At 52.7% G+C, this 19,131-nt stretch overlaps 1 protein-coding gene across 11 annotated transcripts in view; it reads left to right on the forward strand.

Annotated features, from left to right (window-relative positions):
• Window positions 1–19,131, forward strand: part of LOC105474181 (dynamin 2) — a 108,873-nt gene that overhangs the window by 47,370 nt on the left and 42,372 nt on the right. For all 11 annotated transcript variants that reach the window (XM_071086618.1, XM_011728697.2, XM_011729153.2 and 8 more), the window contains exons 3-6: window positions 8,529–8,678; window positions 11,688–11,891; window positions 13,095–13,193; window positions 17,181–17,341. In XM_071086618.1, coding sequence (XP_070942719.1) covers window positions 8,529–8,678; window positions 11,688–11,891; window positions 13,095–13,193; window positions 17,181–17,341 — 614 coding nt within the window. The remainder of the gene's footprint in view (window positions 1–8,528; window positions 8,679–11,687; window positions 11,892–13,094; window positions 13,194–17,180; window positions 17,342–19,131) is intronic.

Raw genomic sequence — 19,131 nt, forward strand, 5'->3', positions numbered from 1 at the left:
GGTGCCCACTCGGTGCTAGGCCTTAGCTGATCTCCAGGGAGGCAGTGTGAGCACCTGGCGTGGCCCCAGCCCCCAAGCCCCAGCCTGTGAGTGTCTGTTGGATTCACCTTGGGATTGGGGACCCAGAGAGAACATTCTAGGTAGGGAAACAGCATTAGCAAAGTGGTGAGGGGAGGCAGTGAGGCTGGGGAGGGGCCAGAAGGCAGGAGGGACTGGGACTGGCAGGCATATTGAGGATTTGGGTAGTGGGAGCTGGGGCGGCATGCATGATGTGGGGAGACCACTGGCCGCCATGTTCAGGAGGGACAGTCAGGGACCAGAATGCAAGCAGGGAGTGGGGATAGGGAGTGGCAGGGAGGCTGGCATGGCGCCAGGCAAGAGGCGATGGGGGCCTGGCCCTGGTGGTGCTGGCAGATGCCAGGCAGTCCAGACTATCTTCCAGGCGAGGCATTAAGCAGCATAGGCACCCCGGCTGGGGGAGGTGGGTGGGAGGTAGAACGCCCTACTAACAGGAGAGGAAAATGAACACATTGCAGGCATTGGTGATTGCTGGGCTGGCGGGGCCTTGTGGGGTATGCACCAGACCATGTGGTTCCTAGGGATTGGAAGCTGGCTCTCTGTGACCAAACTCAGAGCCAGGCTGCCACCCTTTACTGGCCTGGGACTTGGTAAAGTGACTTCCCTTTCTGTGCCTTGGTGGCTTCATCTATAAAGTGGGGGTGATGGTGGCACTGCCGTCGTGGCCGTGGCACCCCATTGGCTGTGGTGTGGCTGTCTCTTTGTGAGGCCTGATGTCCAAAGACAGGGCCCCCGCGGCGCGGCCCATGTTCCCCTCTGGTTCCCGCGATGCCTGGTGTGGCCCAGCTTGCCCTCATTCCAACCATCTGCAGTGAACCATAACTTCTAGCCATAGAAGTTTAAACATTACTAAGACCATAGCCACCAGGAAGTTTGGTGGCCCGTAGGTGAACCCTGCCCTCATTGGGAAGCAGCCCTGTAAACTCTAGGTGCCCGGGACTGTTCCTGTGTGGAATGTGCACAATGAGGCCCTGTGAGCCACCCCTCCCACCGCCCTTGGCCTTGAACTGGCCTTTAGTGTGCTCACAGGAACCAGGGAAGAGATGTCAGGACCTGGCTCCAGGGCTTCCCACTGGCCTCAGAAGCAAATCGAGCCTCCTTCTCAAGGCCTTGTGGCCCTTGCCAGTCTCTGGGACCTCACCTCCTCCTGGTCCCCAGCCACTGCCGCCATCCATCTCCCTCCTGATTCTCGGGCCCAGCTTGCTGGTTCCCACTGCTGGGCCTCTGTGCTCACTGTGCTGCCCGCCTGGAACGCCCTGTCCCCTACGTGCCAGTGTCTCTGCTGCTGACCCCCACCTGGTCACTTGCCGCCTTCCTTCCCCGGCAGCACAAGTTATCCTGTTCTTGTTTTTTCTTAATGGTCTCTCTCTGCGCCAGCACACAAGGGCAGGCATGCCGATCGGCTCTGCCCAGCACAGGACCTGGCACCGAGCGGGTGCTCCGCAGGCACGGGCTGAGTGAGCGAGCTCAAAGGGCTGGTGCTGTGCCCCTTCTTGCCTAGTGGGTGGGAAGTGATGGGGGTTACTCTTCCAAGCTCCTTCCCTGGTGAGCCCGACCCATCACTCTGCCATTCCATCTGCAGCCTTGTATCTGGAGAGTTAATCAAGCTGGTGTGCGTCAGGCCAGGGCTGGCTGGGATGCCTGCTCAGGCTGTCACCTTCCCAGCGACAATGTGTCCTGGACCGGGAGATGTTTGCGTATTGTCTCGGATTAGAGAGAACTCGAGGGCTAAATGGGCATGGGAAGTGCTGTGTGCTGGGCCCACTTCTTGATCTGCTGAAGGCTCTGGAAGTCCTGCATGACTGGATCCTGCCTGCTGGCGTGGTAGCTAGGGTCTCCTGATGGTGGCTGATTCCCAAGTTGTTCCTCCCGGTCACGCCTGCCAACGCCAGGTTTGGGAAAGGCAGATCTCCTCTCCTTGCCTTCAGGGCCAGCCTGGTCATTGTGTTCTTTGCTGGGGGAATAGTGAGAAGATCAGGGCAGAGCCCCAGTGTGCAAAGCACTGGGACCCTAGCTCAGCCCCTGCAGGTTCCCTGAGACTAACCTCTGAGCCGCCTGTGTGCTCCCGGTGGGATTTGATCGCAGTTGTATGGGAGCCCCGGCACTGGGTTCTGTGTCATTGCATTTTGGGGAAACTGAGGTGCCGAGAGAAGGGTAGGAACCCGGAGCTGGGCGTCGCTAGGCTGTGAAGCCACGAGGCACCCCGAAAACTCTCCTCCCTCGCTCCCTCTCCTCACCTCCCTCGCTCCCTCTCCTCACCTCCCCAAACCCTGCTGTCTTGTCTGTCGGGTTGAAGGCAGGTCTTCCCAGCTGGACCTGGGCGTTTCAAAATTCTTAAGCAGTGCCAGCGGGCACGTGACCGCTGTGCTTTGAAGACAGGGAGGGCCATCCTCTGACCAAGGGCCATCGGTCACTCTGGGGCTCCACAAGCTCCTTTGAAACAGGAGGCTCCAAAGACCTCCAGGGTCACCAGGCCAGAGGTGACTGTGGCCTCTGGCAAGGGGCTGCTTCTTCATGTCCCAGGCCCCCTGACCCTGAGAAGGTGGCAGCTTGCACTTGTGGCTCCCTTGACACCTTCTCAAAGGGCCTGAGGTGCAGGGGATTGGCTGTTTAGCACAGTGGGGCCCCAGTTGGGGGTTCCTGGGAGTGACGTCCTCCTAGGTTAGAGCGCAGATTCTTTTTTCACGGATTTTGGTTAAGCAGCTGCTGTATACAAGATGCTAGGGGGAACCGTGGTTCACACGAAGTCCCTGCTGTCTCAGAGCTCCAGCTTCAGTAGCAGGACACAGGCTTGGAAGGAGGCGGAACCTCTCTGGAAAAACCCCCAAGTACAACCAGTGGGCCCATAGTTAGGAGGCCCTGCGGTGGGCGAGGACGGCTGACTCCCTGGCCTTGGCAGTGTCATTGCGGGACGACTGCCCAGTTTAATCCTTTATTCCCGCTGTGCACCAGGCTGGGTCCCTCGGAGTCCCCAGGGCCTGATCACATGCCAGCTGTGAACCTCTCAGAGGGGGCCCGGGCTGACCCTCCTCCCAGGGAGCCTTCCTGGCTCAGGGTGCCGGGTGACAGCGGGGGTGTGTGTGGAGCTGTCAAAATGCTTTGCAGTTTGCCGAGGAACTGGAGGAACAGGCTTTGGTATGGAAATGCCCTGTCTGAGGAGGGTGGCTGTGGGGTGCAGCTTGATGGCAGGGACCAGGACAGGCAGAGCCAGGGCTGGTTCAATGGCTTGGTGGCTGGGCCTCGGTTGCCGTGGACAAGTTGACAGGGAACTCAGTGTTAAGGCCTCTGACTGATTCTTTGGGCCAGTGGATTGTTAAAAAAAAAAAAAAAAAAAAAAAAAAAAATCATCTCATCTCTAGCACTTGAGCACGTGCAGCACACCAGAGCCCCAGGCTAGGCCCTCCGCTCTATTTCTCTTTTTGTCGTTGTTTTGAGACAGGATCTCCCGTCTGCCTTTGTCATCCAGGCTGGAGTGCAGTGGTGTGATCACAGCTTACTGCAGCTTCAACCTCCTGAGCTCAAGCAATCCTCCCACCTCAGCCACCCAGGTAGCTGGAACTACAGGCTTGTGCCACCACGCCCAGCTAATTTTTAAACTTTTTTGTAGATGTCGGATCTTGCTATGTTGCCCAGGCTGGCCTCCAATGATTCTCCTACTTCAGCCTCCCAAAGTGCTGGAGTTACAGGCATGGGCCACTGCGCTCAGCCTGGTGGAAGCTTTTAAACCTCTATTGGGCTGGGCATGATGGCTCATGCCTGTAATCCGAGCACTTTGGGAGGCCACGGTGGGCAGATCACCTGAGGTCTAGAGTTCGGGACCAGCCTGGCCAACATGGTGAAACCTTGTCTTTACTAAAAATATACAAATTAGCCGGGCGTGGTGGCATGTGCCTATAATCCCAGTTACTTGGGAGGCTGAGGTACAAGAATAACTTGAACCTGGGAGGCAGAGGTTGCAGTGAGCCGAGACTGCACCGCTGCACTCCAGCTTCAGTGACAGAGTAAGACTCAGTCTCAAAACAAACAAACAAACAAAAAACCTCTGTTGACCTGGCATTCAGCATTTACTTCCACCGTGCCAAGGAGCCCTGTGAAGAAAGGCAGGCAGCGGGGGTGGACCTGGTCGGTGCCTGGGCCTTTTTTTCTGGTGTGGTTCTGTTGTTCACTGACCCACTAGGGAAGAAACCCTGGTTTTCTGGCACCGGCTGTCCATATCCTCACCCACATGGAGGGGTTGGCCGACAGCAGAAGTATCTAGGAGGAGAGATCACAAAGAACAGCCCCTGCCTTCTCTGATCCCCGGTTGGTTCCCAGCCTGCATGTGACAACCGGGGAAGGTGCTGTGCTCCAAAGCCCAGCGTGTGGGTCTGGCCGCCTGGTTCCAGCCCCATCTCGGGGCTGCCCCTGACCACGCAGACTTGGGTCAGGCAGGTGGTCCTTCCCGGGCTCGTTTCCTGGTCGCTGCATTCGAGGATGGCCTGAGGTTCCAGGGGAACCTTTTGCAGGTCAGACACCTAGATTCAGCTTGCTGGCCGGAAGGAGAGGTTGTAAATGTCCCCTGAAGCCTGTGGCAGCTGGGCAGGCAGAACCTCCGTTTTCCCACCTAACACGCATGCCTGTGCCCTTGGGGACACAGCAATGACCAAGGCAGATGGGTGTCCCTTCCCTGGTGGCATGGACATTCAAGGCAAAGCTCTCTATATTAGACTTCTTGCCCTGTGTCAGATGGTAGTAAGTGTTATGGGGAAACGAAGGCAGGGGAGGAGGGGGCTGGGTGGAGCAGTTGCTGTGGGGAGAGAGACCTGCAGGAGGTGGGGATCCTGTGTGACTTGAGAGAGTAGCTTGCCCTCTCTGGGCTCCTGCCTGTGTGTGCTGGGGGAAGGATGGCGCCCACTGCCCCTGGTGCTCTCTTTGCCGCATCATTCCTTGGGGCCTTCTGCCCACCAGCTGCTCAGACCGTAACTGTGCTGGCTCTGCTCTTCCTGTGCAGGTGTTGACTCTGAGTCCTCACACAGCCTGTTATGATGTACATTTTATAGACCAGTAGACTGAGACCTGGGCAGGCCTCTGGCTACAGACTGAGCTCATTACTGCACACAGCGTGCTGCCTCCACATGCTGGGCTCTGGGGTGCTGCAGCCGCAGGTCCTGGTCCCATCAATAAAATCCAAAGTGAGCTGGCTCTGATGAGGAAGGGACCAAGATGCCCCACTCAGGGAGGTCCTCCCGGGAGCAGTGGTAGCCAGGCAGGCCCGGGAGTAGGAGGAGGTGGGGCTGGGCTTTGTGGACACCACACTTGGCGGCGCAGAGGCCTGCTGGGGAGAGGGCGTGTGTCCTTGCCACCAGCCCATCTTCCTTGCCATGTGCCCCTGCACTCTTTGAAAGGAGATGGTCTCTTTCGGGGCTGAGCTGGGGTCCTGGAGCCAGAAGAGAACTGAGATTTGCTGTGGGGGGTTGGGAGCTGTTCCATTTTTAGTGGCTGCTACAGGAAGAGCGGCTGAGTGTTTCCCCTTGTCCCTCCAGAAGGCTGGAGTGTTAACTGTCCTTGGCAACCGGGTCAGCTGATAGCAGGGCTGGGGGTGGGGGTGGGGATCCTGAATCCTCCAGCAGACGTCCTCATTGCCCCTGATCTGGTGGCCAGTGTCTGTGCCGGACACGGTCCTCAGTCATCGGAGCCCACTGAGTCTCCGCCTGACCCTGCAGAGACGTTCAGAGAGGTGAAGATCCTTCCGGTGGCCTCACAAAGACTGTCTGGCTTGGGAGCCCCTACCTGGAGCCAGAATTTCTGAGTTCCAAGTCCCAGCTCCATCACGGAACTTGGCCCAAGGCCCTTAACCTCTCTGGGCCTGTTTTTTCATCTTTGAAATAGGGATCTCAGAGATGCCTACCTCTCAGGGGACTTGTGAGGTGCTATGGGACCACACGCAGGGCCTGGCCAGAGCACCGTAGTTTCTTTGGTAGCCATGATGGAACGGTGAACCTCCTCACACTCTTTCTGCCTTGAAGATTCTAGACCTGGCTGGGCGTTCATCTCCCTTTTTGCCTTTGCTTCGGGCAGTTTATGGCATGGCTGTGTTGTTCATGTTGCCGGGTCTCCTCCTGGTGGACGTTGACACCATTTTCGTTTTTTTACTGTTAAAAACGACAGGGCAGTGCACATCTTTGCATCTCTGTGGCGGGTCAGGTCTCTGACCTCTTTGCCAGTGTGACTTATTACCCCTTTCTTTTTTTCTCTTTCTCAGACAGTGTCTTGCTCTGTCGCCCAGGCTGGAATGCAGCGGTGCGGTCATAGATCATAGCTCACTGCAACCTCCAGCTCCTGGGCTCAAACAATCCTCCCACCTCAGCCTCATATTAGTCCATTTTCACACTGCTAATAAAGACATATTTGAGACTGGACAATTTATAAAATAAAGAGGTTTAGTGGAGTTACAGTTCCACACAGCTGGACTGGGGAAGCCTCACGATCACAGCGGAAGGCAAGGAGGAGCAAGTCCCATCTTATGTGGATGACAGCCGACAAAGAGAGTGAGAGAGCTTCTGCAGGGAAACTCCCATTTTTAAAACCATCAGATCTCGTGAGACTTATTTGCTCTCACTAGAATAGCACAGGAAAGCCCCACCCCCATGATTCAGTAATCTCTTGCTGGGTCCCTCCCACAACACGAGGGAATTATGGGAGCTAAAGATGAGATTTGGGTGGGGACACAGAGCCAGACCATATCAGCCTCCCAAGTAGCTGGCACTACAGGTGCACGCCAACATGCCTGGCTAATTTTTTACATTTTTGTAGAGACGGGGTCTCACTGTGTCACCCAGGCCGGTCTTGAACTCCTGGGCTCGAGTGATCCACCCTCCTCGGCCTCCCACAGTGCTGGATAATAGGCGTGAGCCACTGTGCCCAGCCGTTTCCCCCTTATTTTTAGCATCACTACAGTAGCTGTGATCTCTGAGCTTTGGGGATTTCCCCTCCCCAACATTTTACTCTGAAAATTCGAACATCTGGAAACGTCAAGGCTTTGTACAGTGGACACCTGTGTGCTCGGCAGCCACCTTCCGTGATGAACATGCTTTATATTTGCTTTGTCCTGAATCTGTGATTTGGGACTGGATTTCTCTGGTTTCCTGGCGAGACCCACACTGCTTGTCAGTTACTTATCTTGTGCCCCTTCATCTCAGTCTCGCTGTGGCTTTCAGTTACCCCCAGGTCTTACATGCACTCAGGGTTATGCCCAGAAAGCATTTCTCCTGGGGAGTTTGTGTCTAGGTAGGGGACCCTCTTGAATAGCCGGTGGGAGAAGGAAAGACTCAAGACCAGCTCTGAGGGGTCGGCGGGGGTGCCCCTTCCCTATACCTTGTGGGCTCCTTGGGGAAGAAGGAGAAGTGAGTGCCATGGGAAATACCCCTGGGGATTTTGTGGAGCTGAAATGTGCTGGTGGACCATGATCCCACAAGGACTTAGGCATCGAACTCCCTTGACTGGGACCCACAGCAAGGGAGGCTCTGCAGCATCACCTTCATCAAATGGACTCACCCTCTCTGGGTGATGTATCCTGGCACTTCCTCTTCTGTTCATCAATCAATCAACAAATAAATGGCTGGGCATGGTGGTACAGGCCTGTAATCCCAGTGCTTTTAGGAGGCTGAGGCAGGGGGATTGCTTGAGCCCAGGAGTTCAAGGCTGCAGCGATCTGTGATCACACCACTGTACGCCAGCCTGGGTGACACAGCGAGATCCTGCCTGTAAAAAACAAAACAAAGAAACCAAAGAAACTTTGGTCATTGGTCATGTCTACCTGTTGATTTTTTTTTTTTTTTTGGGATTCATAATATGTCGTGATGTATATTAATAGTTTGCAAAGTGCCACATGGGAATATAATCGTCAGGATCTGGAAAGGGGCTCAGTCTATTTAGTCTGTAGGAACCCCTGCCTGCCCCAAGACACTTGTCATGAGAATGAATCTCTCACTCCTAAATTCCTAGAGTGACAATGACTGGGTCATTATTTTCTTTTTTATTTTATTTTATTTTATTGGTTTTGTTTGTTTGTTTGTTTGTTTGTTAATTTTTGAGACGGAGTCTCGCTCTGTCGCCCAGGCTGGAGTGCAGTGGTGTGATTTCGCCTCACCGCAACCTCCACCTCCCGGATTCAAGCAATTATCCTGCCTCAGCCTCCTGAGTAGGTGGGACTACAGGCGTGTGCCACCACGCCCGGCTAATTTTTTGTATTTTTAGTAGAGGCGGGGTTTCACCATGTTAGCCAGGGTGGTCTGAGTCTCCTGACCGCGTGATCTGCCCGCTTCCGCCTCCCAAAGTGCTGGGATTATAGGCGTGAGCCACCGCGCCCGGCCTGGGTCCTTACTTTCATTCAACAAAGCATTCTCCCCGCCGCCCATGCGCGCCCTGCCCACGGCTCTTTCTCATTTTCAGCATCTCTCTTCCCTTTCCAGAATATGCCGAGTTTTTGCACTGCAAGTCCAAAAAGTTTACAGATTTTGATGAAGTCCGGCAGGAGATTGAAGCAGAGACCGACAGGGTGACGGGGACCAACAAAGGCATCTCCCCAGTGCCCATCAACCTTCGAGTCTACTCGCCACACGGTAGGCAGCACGGGTGGGGACCCATCACTGACTGTTTATGGTCGTTCATGGTCGTTCATGTCGCCCATTCACAAACAGCTGATATTCACACGCATATAGCCCCCCGATCTGTATCTTCCCACTTGTGCGAGGTATGTAGTACCCAGACCTCTGTCTCAGCGTGAAGTTGTTTGGGAGAGGTGGGTGATTGCAGCTGTTTCCCCCTTTTACCAAGGGCAGCCACCACTTGCCTCAAGGCAGCCAGATCTCCTGCTGCCTCAAGAGAGACCAGAACCAGACTTCTGTAAAATATCCTGATTTTTTTTTTTTTCTTTTGAGACAGAGTCTTGCTCTGTTGCCCAGGCCGGGGTGCAGTGGCGTGATCTCTGTTTGCTGCAACTTCCACCTCCCAGGTTCGAGCAGTTCTTGTGCCTCAGCCTCCCAAGTAGCTGGGATTACAGGCATGCGTCACTGCACCCAGCTAATTTTTTTTTTTTGAGATGGAGTCTCGCTCTGTCACCCAGACTGGATGGACTACAGTGGCATGATCTCAGCTCACTGCAGCCTCTGCCTCCCAGGTTCAAGCTACTCTCCTGCCTCAGCCTCCCAAGTAGCTGGGACTAGTGGTGACTGCCGCCACGCCTGGCTAATTTTTTGTATTTTTAGTAGAGATGGGATTTCACCATATTGGCCACGCTTGTCTCGAACTCCTGACCTTGTGATCTGCCCACCTTGGCCTCCCAAAATACTGGGATTATAGACGTGAGCCACCGCATCCGGCCAATTTTTTTTTTTTTTTTTTTGGAGACAGAGTCTCACTCTGTCATCCAGGCTGGAGTGTAGTGGTGCGATGTCCGCTCAATGCAACCTTCACCTCCCGGGTTCAAGCGATTCTCTGGCCTCAGCCTCCCGAGTAGCTGGGATTACAAGTGTGTACCACCCTGCCTCGCTAATTTTTTTTTTTTTTTTTTTTTTTTTGTATTTTTAGTAGACACGAGGTTTCACCATGTTGCCCAGGCTGGTCTTGAACTCCTGAGCTTAGGCAATCCGCCCACCTCAGACTCCCAAAGTGCTAGGATTGCTGGTGTGAGCCACCACGCCCAGCCCACCCAGCTACTTTTTGTATTTTTAGTAGAGATGGGGTTTCGCCATGTTGGCCAGGCTGGTCTCGAACTCCCAACCTCAGGTGATCCGCCTGCATCCACCTTCCAAAGTGCTGGGAGCCACCTTGCCCGGCCACATATCCTGATTTTAAAACTCTGCATTCAAACAGCAGCCCCAGGCCATAGACATCCTCTGGCCCGGAGGCACAGATTGCTACCACTATGGGTTCCTTGTAAGTTTTAAAATTTGTTTTTCACTAAATGATGCCTGCATGTGGCTCAGAATTCAAAAATTACGGAAAGGTATATCGCAAAAACCTACCTTGTCAACCAGTTTTGCACACATATTTTAGGTTCTTCAGATGACAATGCAAACCTGAGCTGGGTATGGTTTCACGCACCTGTCATTCAAGCTACCTGAAAGGCTGAGTGAGGAGGGTCGTGTGGGCCCAGGAGGTCGAGGTTGCAGTGAGCTATGATCACATCTGTGAATAGCTACTGCACTCCACCTGGGTAACATAGCAAGACCCTGTATCTTTAAAAAAAAAAAAGTGTAAGCAAAAAACATATGTAAGGAATTGTGATTGTATCTATGTATATATTGTGTATGTGTTTATCATTCCTTTTCCTTAAATTGTTAGCATAACATAAAAATCATTTATGCTTTTTTTGAGATGGAGTTTCACTCTTATTGCCCAGGCTGGAGTGCAATGGCACAATCTCAGCTCACTGCAACCTCCATCTCCCGGGCTCAAGTGATTCTCCTGCCTCAGCCCCCCAGGTAGCTGGGATTATAGACATGCGCCACCACACCCAGCCAATTTTGTATTTTTAGTAGAGACAGGGTTTCTCCATGTTGGTCAGGCTGGTCTCGAACTCCCGACCTCAGGTGATCCACCCTCCTCGGCCTCCCAAAGTGCTGGGATTATAGGTGTGAGCCACCGCGCCCAGCCTATGCTTTTTTTTTTTTTTTTTTGGTATGCCTCTCAGAATGTTTCTTTATTATTTTTTTTTTTTGAGACAGAGTTTCACATTGTTGGCCAAGCTGGAGTACAGTGGTGTGATCTTGGCTCACTTCTTCTCCTCCTGGGCTCAGGCGATCCTCCCGCCTTAGTCTCCTGAGTAGTTGGGACAACAGATGCACACCTTTGTGCCAGGCTAATTTTTTACATTTTTGGTAGAGATAGGGTTTCACCAACTTGCCCAGGCTGGTTTCGAACTTCTGAGCTCAAGCGATCTACCCATCATGGCCTCCCAAAGTGCTGGGATTATAGGCATGAGCCACCATGTCCGACCTCATCCATTTGTCTTTTGATTTTGTTTTTTGAGACAGTCTTGCTCTGTCGCACAGGCTGGAGTGCAGTGGTACGATCTCAGCTCACTGCAACCTCCACCTTCTGGGTTCAAGTGATTCTCATGCCTCAGCCTCCCAAGTAGCTGGGAGTACAGGTGTGTGCTACCACGCCCGGCTAATTTTTGTGTATTTAGTACAGATGGGATTTTGCCATGTTGGCCAGGCTGGTCTCGAACTCCTGGCCTCAAGTGATCAACCCACCTCGGCATCCCAAAATGCTGGGATTACAGACATGACCCACCGCGCCCAGCCTCATGTGTTTGTCCATAATGGTTCTTTGGTATTGGCTGAATGGATGGGCCGAAATTTATTGAGTCCTTTAGATCTATTCCGGTCTGAACTGTCCTGATTTAGAACTGCATCATTGAAATGGAGTAGGTAGAGGGTATCTGTAGGATGGGATCCTAGGAGGGGAGTTACTGGATCCAAGGTGTGGTTCAGGTGGAGTGTCAGGCGGCATCCTCAGGTCTGAGCCCTGTGCAGGAACTTTGGTAGTCAGCTGGGTGGCTGCGGGCCTGTTTGTGCCTCCCCTTTCCTGGCTCTGAGTGCCTTTCCCTCTGGTTTCCCTCCCAGTGTTGAACTTGACCCTCATCGACCTCCCGGGTATCACCAAGGTGCCCGTGGGCGACCAGCCTCCAGACATCGAGTACCAGATCAAGGACATGATCCTACAGTTCATCAGCCGGGAGAGCAGCCTCATTCTGGCCGTCACGCCTGCCAACATGGACCTGGCCAATTCCGACGCCCTCAAGCTGGCCAAGGAGGTCGATCCCCAAGGTAACCCTGAACCCAGGGCAGCAGTCCCCTCTTCCAGGTGCCTTGAGCATGGGACATGCCCAGCATCCTTGGTTTCAAGTCACTGGTGTTCTCTTCGATACATGGCCACTTTAGGAAAAGGCCTCCTGGAACACGGCACTTCTCCGAGAACCAGCAGTGCTGGTGGGCATCCCCTGGGAAGTCACTGTGTGGCAGCTGGACAGTCCTCCTTGGACATGGCCGTGCCCATGTTGCCAGGGTGGGAAGCTAGCCTGGGGCTGAAGGAAGGGTCCAGCACTCCATGGCCCAGATGCGACCTCAGGTCCCGTCTAGCTGTTACTCTGCTCCCTGAGACACGGTCCCCTCTTAGTCAGAATGGGAACTTCAGTCCTAACCCGGATAGCTGATGTGAGGACTGTTAAACGTCTGGTCTTTGCATGGCGAGATCATCTATTTCCCTTTGGGTTGACGACCCGGGGCCCCTCTAGTCAGATCCCTCTACTGAACCCTCACTGCAGAATGTGAACAGGAAGGGGCCCCAGGGAGGGCACAGCTGTGGCCCCCTTGATGCCCAAGTTGGCACCCACCAGAGATCTTCACTCTGACTTCCATCTGTCCCCAGTGTCTCATGCACATGCCACACATAAAACACACAGGGTCAGCACAGAGCCAGGCCGCAGCCCCCGTGGGGGCGGTTGACCTGCAGAGGTGAGGCTTTGCTAGGAGGACATCTTTGACTCTGGAATGACTTGTGGAGAGGTGGGATTGGACGGGATGGTTTCCAGAGTGGGATTTTAGCCATTCAGGCAAGAGGTGGCCCTGGAAACAGTCGCGTCAGGCTCAAATGTTACCTTGGGACTTTGCTGTCACTTGGAGAGTCCAGCATCAAAATCTGGCCCAGGAATCATGTTTCCATGAGGTTTCCCCAAGCCTGCAGCAGCAGAGGTTGTCCTTAATAACACAAGTGACAATAAAGGCCAGCATTTGTTGAGTATTTGCCATGTGCCAGGCTCACCCTTATGACCTCTCTGTGAGATCAGGGCTGTGACCATCTTCATTCAACACGTGAGAAACTGGGGTCCAGGCCTGTGATGTTCTGGCTTTCCCAGGTGATGTGACCTGGAAGTTTCACGGCCAAATGGACCCCAGGTGGCCTGCAGCTGCCGACGCTCTTTCCTGGTGGCAGCCTCTGACCTCTGACCTCTGACCTCTGGGCTCTTTCAGGCCTGCGGACCATCGGTGTCATCACCAAGCTTGACCTGATGGACGAGGGCACCGATGCCAGGGACGTCTTGGAGAACAAGTTGCTCCCGTTGAGAAGAGGTGTGGCTTTGCGGGGACTGGGGAAGCAGGAGGATGGGTGGGGTCCTTATCGTTACTGAAACCCTGGCACCTGTTCTCTGCCTGCTTGGAAGTCACTGCTTCTCCATTTCACCGTAACTCCTTCTTTCTTTTCCCTTTGAGCATATGTATCTTTTTCTTCTGATTTGTATGCGTTGATTTTTCAAGTGCACAGTTAACACCTGCTGGTTTCTGGAACATTAGAAAACAAGTGTATAGAAAGAGGAAACTAAACTCACCCGCAGCCACACTTCCCCCAGACAGCCACTCGTGAATCTTCCGTAGCTCCCGGCTCCCCAGGGTTTATAACTGTAATTAATTTTTTTTTTTTTTTTTTTTTTGAGACGGAGTCTCGCTCTGTCGCCCAGGCTGGAATGCACTGGCCGGATCTCAGCTCACTGCAAGCTCCGCCTCCCGGGTTTACGCCATTCTCCTGCCTCAGCCTCCCGAGTAGCTGGGACTACAGGCGCCCGCCACCTCGCCCGGCTAAGTTTTTGTATTTTTTTTAGTAGAGACGGGGTTTCACCGTGTCAGCCAGGATGGTCTCGATCTCCTGACCTCGTGATCTGCCCGTCTTGGCCTCCCAAAGTGCTGGGATTACAGGCTTGAGCCACCGCGCCCGGCCAACTGTAATTAATTTTTAAAATTACTTTCTATTATAACATCTCCTTTCCTTTTCCTTTTTTTTTTTTTTTTGAGATGGAGTTTTTGCCTTGTCACCCAGGCTGGAGTACAGGGGCGCAATCTCAGCTCACTGCAACCTCCACCTCCTGAGTAGCTGGGATTACAGGCACTCGCCACCATACCCAGCTAATTTTTGTGTTTTTAGTAGAGACGGGGTTTCGCCATGTTGACCAGGCTGGCCTCGAACTCCTGACCTCATGTGATCCACCTGCCTCGGCCTCCCAAAGTGCTGGGATTAAAGGCATGAGCCACTGTGCCCGGCCTTGTTTTGTGTTTTTTAAAAACCATTCCTGCCCTCTGGGATCTACTCTAAGCTGCGGGCATCTCCGGCCTTTCCCTTCATGCTTAGCCACAGTCACTTAGACCATTTCTTTTACTCCTGGGTTTTCCACCTTGGTGTCTGAGATAGATGTGGGGAAAAGTTCAGACCTTGGTTACCACCATCCCCCAGCACTGCTGAGACATTGAGTGGTGAGGTGACCCTGGATCCCAGGAGAATGTGGTCAGGGCTAAATTCAAAACCCTGTTTGACTGTGAAGATCCGGGGCTGAGAAGTGAATCTGTGACTGGCTAAGGTTTGGGGAGGATTTGCTGGTGCTAAAGAGGAAAGCAGACCCTACCCAACCCCACACCCTACTACAGCCACCCCGACCCAGCTGCTCTTGGATACTGTTAGGCTCCACCTTGGATCCTAAGGGGCTTCGGGGTCTGTGGGTACTAGCTGGGCTGAGGATTTGGTGATATGGGCCTCTTCCCCTTCCTCCTGACTCACTGATGTCCACGGCTGCCCTTCTCTGCCTTGCTTCCTGTTTCCAAGAACGAAGGCGCTTCCACTCTCAGCTGACTTGTAGGCCTGCTCCTGGTTTGTGACCTCAGGCTTCAGAAGCCCTCCCACTGGACCCTTTTTCCTGGCGTACTAATGACTCACAACTCCTGCTGCTTTACGGGAACCCAGGCTAGGCGTGGTGGCTCATGCCTGTAACCCCAGGACTTTGGAAAGCACAGTTGGGAGGATGGCTTGAGGCCCAGAGTTTGAGACCAGCCTGGGCAACACAGCAAGACCCCATCTCTCTCTTGAAAAATCATACAGGCTTGGCACAGTGGCTCATGCCTGTAAACCCAGCACTTTGGGAGACCAAGGCGGGTGGATCACCTGAGGTCCGGAGTTTGAGGCCAGCCTGACCAACATGATGAAACCCTGTCTCTACTAAAAATACAAAAAAGAATTAGCCGGGTGTGGTGGTGCACACCTGTAATCCCAGCTACTAGAGAGGCTGAGACATGAGAATCGCTTGAACCTGGGAGGCGGAGGTTGTAGTGAGCTGAGATTGCGCCACTGTACTCCAGCCTGGGTGACAAAGTGAGACTCTGTCTCAAAAAAAAAGAAAATATCATCCGTGTGTGATGGTACATGTGCCTGTACTCCCGGCTACTCAGGAGACTGAGTTGGGAGGATGGCTTGAGCCCAGGAGTTCAAAGCTGTAGTAAGCTATGATTGTGCCACTGCAATGCAGAATGGGCAACAGGGCGAGACTCCATCTCTTAAATAAGTAAATCAACCCAAATCCAAGCTAGATGCCTTTTGCTGGCCCCTGCTGTTTCCTTCTTCGTGCTGTCACACAGGTGATGGTGATTTTGTCTTCACAGGGATCTAGGTTCAGATCTTGGGTCTCCTACTGTGACCTCACCTTGGCATGTCTCCATTTCCCTCCTCCCTCTTGGATCTGAGAGAGATCTGGAGAGGATGAAGAGCAGTCACATCTCACAAGACCTTACAGGATAGATGACAGGCACCTCTCCCCTTCTCAAGAGAAAAGATGCACAACCCCACTGCAAAGAAAATGGAGCATAGGCCAGGCGCAGTGGTTCACACCTGTAATTCCAGCACTTTAGGAGGCCATGGCTGGCAGATCATGAAGTCAGGAGTTTGAGACCAGCATGGCCAACATGGTGAAACCCCGTCTCTACTGGAAAAAAAAAAAATTAGCTGAGTGTGGTGACACACGCCTGTAATCCCAGCTACTCAGGAGGCGGAGGTTGCAGTGAGCTGAGATTGCGCCACTGCACTCCAACCTGGGCAATGAGAGTAAAACTCTGTCTCAAAAAAAAAAAAAACCTACGAAACAAAAACCTAGCCAGGAGTGGAATGACAGGCATTCCACTAGGATTCTTTACAACAGCATGCATTGAATTATCCAGCTTTTCTCCCCCATACGTTGAAGTGTTAACTTTCAGTTCTACCTCCTTCTCGGTATAGTTTTGGACTTTTCTTTTGGTTCCACTGATCTCTCTGGACATGAATACCCTGATGTACCCAACTGTTTAAAATATACTTGTTTGATAGTGGATTTTAGCTGTTCCCTATTGCTCTTGTTTTTAATATGTTATTTCTCTTTGTTCTTTTGAGACAATGCCTTGCTCTGTTTCCTAGGCTGGAGTGTAGTGGGGTGATTACAGCTTGCTGCAACCTCGAACTCCCAGGCTCAGGTGATCCTGCCATCTCAGCCTCCCAGGTAGCTGGGACTATACACATGTGCTACCACGCCTCGCTAATTTTTGTATATTTTTGTAGAGATGGGGTTTTGCCATGTTACCCAGGCTGGTCTCGAACTCTTGGGCTCAAGTGTTCCACCCACCTCAGCCTCCTGAAGTGTTGGAATTACAGGTGTGAGCCACTGCACCTGGCCTTGAGATTTTTTTTTTTTTTTTTTTTTTTTTTTTTTTTTTTTTTAATTCAGAGTCTTGCTCTGTCGCCCAGGCTAGAGTACAGTTGCATGATCTTGGCTCACTGCAACCTCCACCTGCTGGGTTCAAGCAATTCTCCTGCGTCAGCCTCCCGAGTCCCTGGGACTATAGTCAGGCGCCACCATGCATGGCTAATTTTTTGTATTTTTAGTAGAGATGGGGTTTCACCATGCTGGCCAGGTGGCCTCGGACTCCTTACCTCATGATCCACCCGCCTCAGCCTCCCAAAATGATGGGATTACAGACTTGAGCCACCGTGCCCGGCCGAGATTTTTTTTCTTACCTGTCTTTGAATCTCAGCTTGTAGATTTCATCCGCCCCAAAGCTTTTTTCTGTCCCTGCACACACAGGCTGGATGTGATCCCTCCTTCCTCCAAATACTTAACGTTCCTCTTCGCAGCTGCCATGTGCATTCGCATCCTCTGTGTTGTTTCCGTGTAACATGTTATGACATAGTCTGTGAGTGCCTTGTGGGACAGGATACATCTCTATACTTGGCTCACCTAGCTTTGCCCCTGCCCTGACTGCCTCTCCCCACAGGCTACATTGGCGTGGTGAACCGCAGCCAGAAGGATATTGAGGGCAAGAAGGACATCCGTGCAGCGCTGGCAGCTGAGAGGAAGTTCTTCCTCTCCCACCCGGCCTACCGGCACATGGCTGACCGCATGGGCACACCACATCTGCAGAAGACGCTGAATCAGGTACTGCAAGGGTTTGCAGAGTAGTGTGCAGTGGCGTAGGCTGTGCACTGCACAATAGCAGCAGTCCTCACTGGCACTTGTTTCAGGCTAGAGCAGCAGTTGTTTTAGCAAAATAGGTTCAGTCCACATTTATTTGTGCTGTAATAAATGTACTTGGCCAGGTGCAGTGGCTCATGCCTGTAATCCCAGCACTTTGGGAGGCCAAGGCAGGAGGATCACTTGAGCCTAGGAGTTCGAGACCAGTCTGGGCAACATATGGAGATCCTATCTCTAGGAAAAATAGAAAAAAATAGCTAAGCATGGTGGCATATGCCTGTAGTCCCAGGTACTCAGGAGGCTGAGGCAGGAGGATCACTTGAGCCTGGAAAATCAAGACTTCAGTGAGCTATGTTCGTGCCCCTGCATTCCAGCCTGGGCAATAGAGTGAGACCCTGTTTCAAAAAATTAAATAACTAAATAAAAGCAATGTACTTGATTTAGGGTCATCTGCAGATGTTCAGTGACTTGGTGCTGCTACTATTACAACCATCGCTGTTATTACCAATATTTTAATTACCATTGTAATTATTCAGTCATTTACCCAGAAGATTGTATGCATTGCGTGGGATTGGTGACAGGGTTTATAACGTTTTTATTTATTATTATTATTTTTTTTTTTTGGGGGGGAGATGGAGTCTCACTCCATCACCTAAGCTAGAGTGCAGTGGCATGATCTTGGCTCACTCCAACCTCCACCTCCCAGGTTCAAGCGATTCTCCTGCCTCAGCCTCCTGAGTAGCTGGGATTACAGGCATGTGCCACCACACCCGGCTAATTTTTGTATTTTTAGTAGAGATGGAGTTTCACCATGTTGGCCAGGCTGGTCTCAAACTCCTGAGCTCAAGTGATCCACCTGCGTCAGCCTCCCGAAGTGTTGAGATTACAAGCATGAGCCACCGTGCCTGGCCTATCGTTCTCTTCTTATAAGTAATATATTCACAGGGTGCATAAACAGAAATGGTATTAAAAGCTATACAGTGGGCCAGTGCGTGGTAGCAGGGGCAAGATGTTCCTCTGTGCTGTTTTCCAGCACCTTCCAGGATGGCAGCAGGGCCTCAGCAGCACTTCAGGAGTCATCTTTTCACGCACATATCGGGGCACGCAGTGTCCACACGAGAGCAGGTTCCTGTCCTTGTGGAAGGCATAATTCTAATGAGGGAGACTGACACCAAACAAACCACCAGAGAAATGCACGATCAAGAATCCAGTAGGGGCGGGGGCCGGGAAAAGAGCCGCCCAAAGAAGGCAGCTCAGGAGAGCAAAGAGGGAAGTCAGTGTCTAGAGGGAGGGGCCCACCAGGAGAGGAAGCTGGGGTCTGCCTGCAAACGGGAGTAGGGAGAGGAAGGGAAGTAAAACTCCACAGCTGGCTGGGTCCTCCTGAGAGCCACCAGCGAAAAGCCCAGGTGGCCACCAGGGAGCCTGGAGGGGGCTCAGCCTCCTTTCACGTGGGGTGCTTCCCAGAGCAGCAGTGCCCCTTCCTCTCCATTTGCTCACGGCTTCAGTGCAGTAGTATCCTGTCAGAGACCAAGGGAAGGCCAGCGTAGCTCCCTGCCTTTCTAGGCAGCCCACACAGACGGGGGTCCATGGCCGGGGCTGCAGGGCAGGGATCCCTGGTCAAGGAGATCTTTGGGGTACCCCACTGGCTCCATGCCATAGATGTGAGGTTCCTTCATGCCTCTTTTCTAGCTCACTGGACACTTTTTATTTTATTTTTATTTTTTTGATGAATTTTTTTTTTTTTTTTTGAGATA

The sequence above is a fragment of the Macaca nemestrina genome, chromosome 20, assembly GCF_043159975.1.
Source record: "Macaca nemestrina isolate mMacNem1 chromosome 20, mMacNem.hap1, whole genome shotgun sequence".
In the NCBI taxonomy this organism is placed as follows: Eukaryota; Metazoa; Chordata; class Mammalia; order Primates; family Cercopithecidae; genus Macaca; species Macaca nemestrina.